We start from the raw sequence: 6000 nt of genomic DNA on the forward strand, positions 1-6000 counted from the left end.
TATTTAAGTCCTTCCTTGTGTAGCCTGGTGCCAATGATTCAGTCCCACTGCCCTTCCCCAGAAACCAGCATATGATAGCTGGCTATAACTGGAGTTCCAGAGAGTCTGACTTCCTCTTCTGGTCTCCACTGTACCTACAGATTCATGGTGCACACAGATTCTCACACGTGTGCATTCTGTGGGGCATTAGAGGGCAGTGAATCCTTCAAAGCTGGAGTTACAGGCATCTGTGAGCTGTCTGGCATGGGGTACTGATATCTGAAACCTGGTCTTCATGTACTCTTAACTGCTGAGCTGTCTCTCCAGCCCAAATATTTTCACCTTAAAAACCAAGTATGGTGGCCCGGCAATGTGGCACATGCCTTTAATCCCAACACTTGGGAGGTAGAGGCAGGTGGATTTCTGAGTCCCAGGACAGCCAGGACTACACAGAGAAACCCTGTCTCAAAAACAAACAAACAAACAAAACAAAACAAAACAAAACAAAAAAAACCCAAGTATGTGGGCTAGAGAGACATATTCTGTGTCTCTGCCTCTCTCATATATACAGACAGACAGACACACACACACACATGTCCTTCCGTCTGCCAAGCCCCAGCCGCACTCACCGCTTCAGGACAAGGTTCAATAGGTATGCAACGGCAGCCAGTGACTCTGGGGACTCCACTGCTTCCATTGTTGTCATCTGAGGGCCAGAGTGAGGGGTACAGACAGGTAAGTAACACAATGCATACACAGGAAACCATGGGTGGCAGGTGGAACCCACATGCTGTGCTCAGAGTTATGATCAAGAACACTCTTCAAAGTATATAAGGTTCAAGTCTGAGCTCTGCCTCTGTGTAACTCTGGCCTAGTAACCTTATATTTCTTATTTTATTCATTTATTCTTTGAGACTACAGGGTATCACTATGTATCCCTGGCTGGCCTTAAACTCACAGAGATCCACCTGCCTCTTCCTGGTCTCCCAAGTGCCCTAGTAACCATTTGTGACTCAGTTTTCTTCTTATAAAATATGGAGCCGGAGCCGGGCGTGGTGGCGCACGCCTTTAATCCCAGCACTCGGGAGGCAGAGGCAGGCGGATTTCTGAGTTCGAGGCCAGCCTGGTCTACAAAGTGAGTGCCAGGACAGCCAGGGCTATACAGAGAAACCCTGTCTCAAAAAAAAAAAAAAAAGAAAAGAAAAAATGGATAAGAATATTTTTATCTTGCTTGGCATAGTGGTGGCACTCTCCATTAGGATAAACAATCAACCTATCTTAAGAAAGGAAGGAAGAAAGACTATTGTCTTGTGAGGTAAGGATGCAGTTGAGTTACTTAAGGCATATGTAAAGCCCTGGGTGCAATTCCTAGTACTAAAAAATAAACAAAAAACCCACAGCAGCAATGATGCTGTTCATGGAATCACAGCTCACAGCCCTTGGGAGGCTAAGACAGGAAGACTGACATCATTTCAAAAGCAGCCTGAGTTACGTAGCGAAAACTTGTTGTAAACAGAACTCCCCCAAACTGTCTTCCGTTTTCAGGTAATTCCTGGAAAACTCAATGGTACATTCATGAGACTAAAAATAGTGAACAGTATGCTAGTATTATAATGGATATAATCTTGTCCTATCCTGTCCTATCCCTAAAAGGACCATAGTGGCCTAAGAAGTAATTTCTTTAAGAGGATCTTCCAGTTCTAACTGGTCTGCATAAGACAATGGACATTTGTCTTACAAGACTAAGACAGTAATGCTACCAGCACTTTCACCCACAGGAGGTTTGCCCGAGCCCCACAGGCGAGGGGCACCTGTCTTCTCTTGATAGCCTGACTGACCTGCTGCTCGGAACACGGAACCCCTATCACACACACTCACCAGAGCAGCAAAGTACTCGGTCTCCGTCTCCTTGCCTCCCTGGGATCGAATCACCTCCGTAACAGCAGCCAGCACAGCGCAGATCTGCACAGGGGGAGAGGGGATAAAGTAGCCATGACCTATCTTGAAGGCAACCCTGGCCTGGGTGGCCCCTTGCCCTTTCACAAGTTGATGTCCTGATGAAACCCAACGTCAAGCAAGATCTGAGTCCACAGCTGGAGCACACACCACAGGGCCCAGGAAACAAGACGCCCAAAACCATGCCTGCTCCATAGCCACCTCAAGGACAGTTTCTTATAGAAAGACCTATGTGAATATGCGCACTGTACACTGCACACAAACTGGAACAGATAGTCGGCAACAGAAGGCTGATAATACGGGGGCTGAGGAGAGGCTAGAGGGGAGGGACCAGGAGGAGAAGAGGGAAACAGCAGTCAGAAGGAAGTGATGGTGATGATGGTGATGAACTATTTTATTTAGACTTGATAGGGTTTGTTTGTTTGTTTGTTTTTTTGGTTTTTTGGTTTTCCAAGGCAAGGTTTCTCTGTGTAGCCCTGGCTGTCCTGAAACTCACTTTGTAGACCAGGCTGACCTCGAACTCAGAAATCCACCTGCCTCTGCCCCCCTAGTGCTAGGATTAAAGGCGTGGGCCACCACGCCTGGCTTGTTTTTGGTTTTTTGAGATAGTCTCAATATGTAGCCCAAACTGGCTTCAAACTGACAGCAATTCTCCTGCCTCGGCTTTCCAAGTCCTGAGATTACAGCTGGCATGTACCGCCATGCCCGAAAATGAGATTTAAATGTTATATGACACTGAAAAACAACAACAAAACAAAACCCCCAACGATGTGAGAACAATTAGATACAATAACTTGGAAATACTGTTTTGTCAGTGACAAAGTCGGAGAACGGTGGATATAAAATATAGCCATATTTCAGTAAAGCCTAGTGAACATACACACCGTTGAACAGAACTCGGTACAGTGGCGCACACCTGTGATCCCAGCATTCCAAAGGCGGAGGCAAGACGATGACTGTGAGTCAGAGGCCAACATGAGCTAGACTAAACGACCTTGTCATCCAGCAGTGACACACACCTTTAATCCTGGCACTTGGAAAACAAGGGTCTTGTAGCTCTTGAATTCAACACAAGCCTGGTCCATACATCAAGTTTCAGGCCAGCCAGGGGTACTGAGTGAGACCCTAGGCTAAAAACCAAAACAATAACCACAACAGATCCTGACTGATGGAGCTGCGCGTCTACATGGCTCAGTGGCTGGGAACTCTCGCTGCCCTTGCACAGGACCGGAGTCTGGTTCCTAGTACCAACACCGGATAGCTCATGGTCAACTCCAAATCCTGCTCCAGGAGATATGACCCCCATGGGCACATGTGCAGACATGTGACACAAACTCACCACTCAAACTAAAATAAATAAGAGTCTAAAGAAATAACACAAAGACTGACTAAATGTGTTGAAATGCTAATATTTTATACATACTGGTCGAATACATTAATTTTACCCATTTCTTTTTACTTTTTAAATGTAGCTTCTAAAATTCAAAATCACTTGTGGCTCACTTTATAGCACTACTGGGCAGTGCTAGTCTAGAAATACATAGAGTGACCTATTAACAATGCCCACTGGAGAGACTCAAATTGGGAGACTAGCTATAACACTTTAGTCTATTTATATCTCTTTGTATCATTTAGCATTTTTTTTAAAGATTTATTTATTTATTTATTACATGTACGTACACTGTAGCTGTCTTCAGACACCCCAGAAGAGGGCATCAGACCTCATTACGGATGGTTGTGAGCTACCATGTGGTTGCTGGGATTTGAACTCACGACCTTCGGAAGAGCAGTCGGAGCTCTTAACCGTTGAGCCCCTCATTTAGCATTTTTATATTCCTTTTTTTTTTTTTTTTTTTTAAAGATTTATTTATTTATTATATGTAAGTACACTGTAGCTGTCTTCAGACACTCCAGAAGAGGGCACCAGATCTCATTGCAGATGGTTGTGAGCCACCATGTGGTTGCTGGGATTTGAACTCTGGACCTTCGGAAGAGCAGTCGGGTGCTCTTACCCACTGAGCCATCTCACCAGCCCCCATTTTTATATTCCTCACTTAAATAATTAAAAAACATATTAACTTTGAAATGTCAATTAAGTAAAACATTTCTCGTTAAACAAAACAGATCCCAAACCACAGTTATCCACCATGAACTTGAACACTAGCGTCCCTGGAAATACGTGTAAAGATTCCTGTTTGAAGAACAGCTGAGGAGACAAAGGTTGACAACATTTCTACCCTCAGTCTGGCTCAGCCAGTAAAGTACTTGCTTCCAAACCTGACAAGTTGAATTTGATCCCTGAGCCCCACATGGTGGAAGGGGAGAGAAAGGTCTCCCTAAAGTTGTCTTCTGGCCTTCAAGCCCATGCTGTGACACACACACAATCAAAATTAATATGCTTTGTTGAGCATGAAGACACCAACCTTTGACCCCAGCACTTGAGAGGCAAAGACAGATTGATCTCTATGGCTTTGAAGCCAGCCTGGTCTACAAATGGAAACTTTGTCTCAAAAAAATAAACAACAAAAAATTTCAAACATGTATGAACATTAATTACCACACACAATCGTGGTGAAGGGGACTCTGCCCAAGAGTATATATGTGAAGGGGACAAAGGGTAAGAGAGATGACACATCATCCAGAAATACCAGCTGCTGTCACCAGAGCTGTATGAAAGTCATCTTGAATGTGCCCTGCCTACTGCCCTACAAACTCAGCAACCAATCTCCTACCTCCTTGTGAGCAGCTGAGTTGGATTCCCAGAAGCGCTGCACTTTGCTGAAAGTGACGTTTGTACAGTCAGACAAGCCACTCAGAAACGTGCCCGAGGACTTCTCCGTGAAAGCCACCTCTGGATCTTGGTCCATGGTCGTCTCAGGGGCTTGGCTTTTGCCCAGGCTCAGGGTCCCCGACTGCAGCTCATTATGCAACTTCACAGCATCAACTGTCAGGTCGCTCTTTCCTGAGAACCAGAGTAACAAGGTAATGGTCCCATTTACACCCAAACTTCCTTTAGCTGATGGAACAGAACCCCTTAAGAAACAAACCAGAGGGTTTAGACGCCCCCCAATCCCAGCGGCAGGATTCCAAACCAGGCTTGCCTGCACAGCCCTCTGTACGCTTGCAACTTTCAAAGCCAAGAGAAAGGAACCCCCAGATATGTTTCTGCTTCCCTGTACTAAAGGCACAGCGACATCCAGAGCCAGGGTCGTGTACTGTACGGAGACACCAGAAGGCTGAAGATGTGGGTTAGTAGTTGAGTGTTTAGTTAGCGTGCACAAAATCCTGGGTTCGCTCCCTGACACTCCAACATATACATAAATCTAAAGAGGCATCCAAGGGTAGTGACGGCCCTGTATCCCATCCCTGAGACCGTATCCTAGACAAGTCATTTCCCTTCAGAGGACAATTTCCGCATCTGTCAAACTCGAGGGGCGGGTCTTCACAGTGAGCGCCAAGTCTGACATTACAAAGTGGCAGGCCGAATGCCACAAGATGCCACCCAAGGAGTCCCACGGCCCGGCTACCTGACGGGCGGCTGAAGAAGCGGCTCCGAGCGGCCTGGCGATGGCGGCAAGTGGCGGGGTTGCTGTCGCTGCTGTGGCCTTTCTTCCAGCGCTTCAACTTGGCCGAGACACCAGAGGGCAATTTCCCCGAGCGACCCATGTTGACCAAACGGTGGCTCGCACTCGCTCAGAGCACAAGCGTCCACACACGCCGAAAAGACAGCAGAAGCCACGGCAGAACCCACGTGTGTGTCCTCAGCCGGCTCCGCAGCCCCTTCCTCTGATGTCACTTCCTGTCGCCAATCTGTTACCATGGCAAAACCAATCAACATCCGTTCTGAGGCTTTGAGATCTTAACCCTGGAGAAGGAGTTCTGGTGTTTGGGGTGCTTTGTGGGCTCCTGATGCACCGCCAAGATTCGTGGCCGTGAAGAAAAACCTTGTAAAACGGGAATTTCTTTGGAATTAAAAGACAAATTTATATTACTCTCAAAAAATCAGTTGTTCAGCCGGGCGTGGTGCGCACGCCTTTAATCCTAGCACTCGGGAGGCAGAGGCAG

General features: G+C 46.6%; 1 protein-coding gene across 1 annotated transcript in view; it reads right to left on the minus strand.

The window, feature by feature from the left end:
* Rrp12 (ribosomal RNA processing 12 homolog) overlaps positions 1-5709 on the minus strand; it is a 36046-nt gene extending 30337 nt beyond the window's left edge. Inside the window, exons 1-4 of the mRNA XM_021152097.2 lie at positions 5463-5709; positions 4668-4897; positions 1858-1941; positions 609-685 (exon numbers count right to left, since the gene is read on the minus strand). Of these exons, the coding sequence (XP_021007756.1) occupies positions 609-685; positions 1858-1941; positions 4668-4897; positions 5463-5601 (530 nt within the window). The 5' untranslated portion in view covers positions 5602-5709. The remainder of the gene's footprint in view (positions 1-608; positions 686-1857; positions 1942-4667; positions 4898-5462) is intronic.
* Between the last annotated feature and the right edge of the window lie 291 nt (positions 5710-6000).

The sequence above is a fragment of the Mus caroli genome, chromosome 19 (genome assembly GCF_900094665.2).
Source record: "Mus caroli chromosome 19, CAROLI_EIJ_v1.1, whole genome shotgun sequence".
NCBI classification, from domain to species: Eukaryota; Metazoa; Chordata; class Mammalia; order Rodentia; family Muridae; genus Mus; species Mus caroli.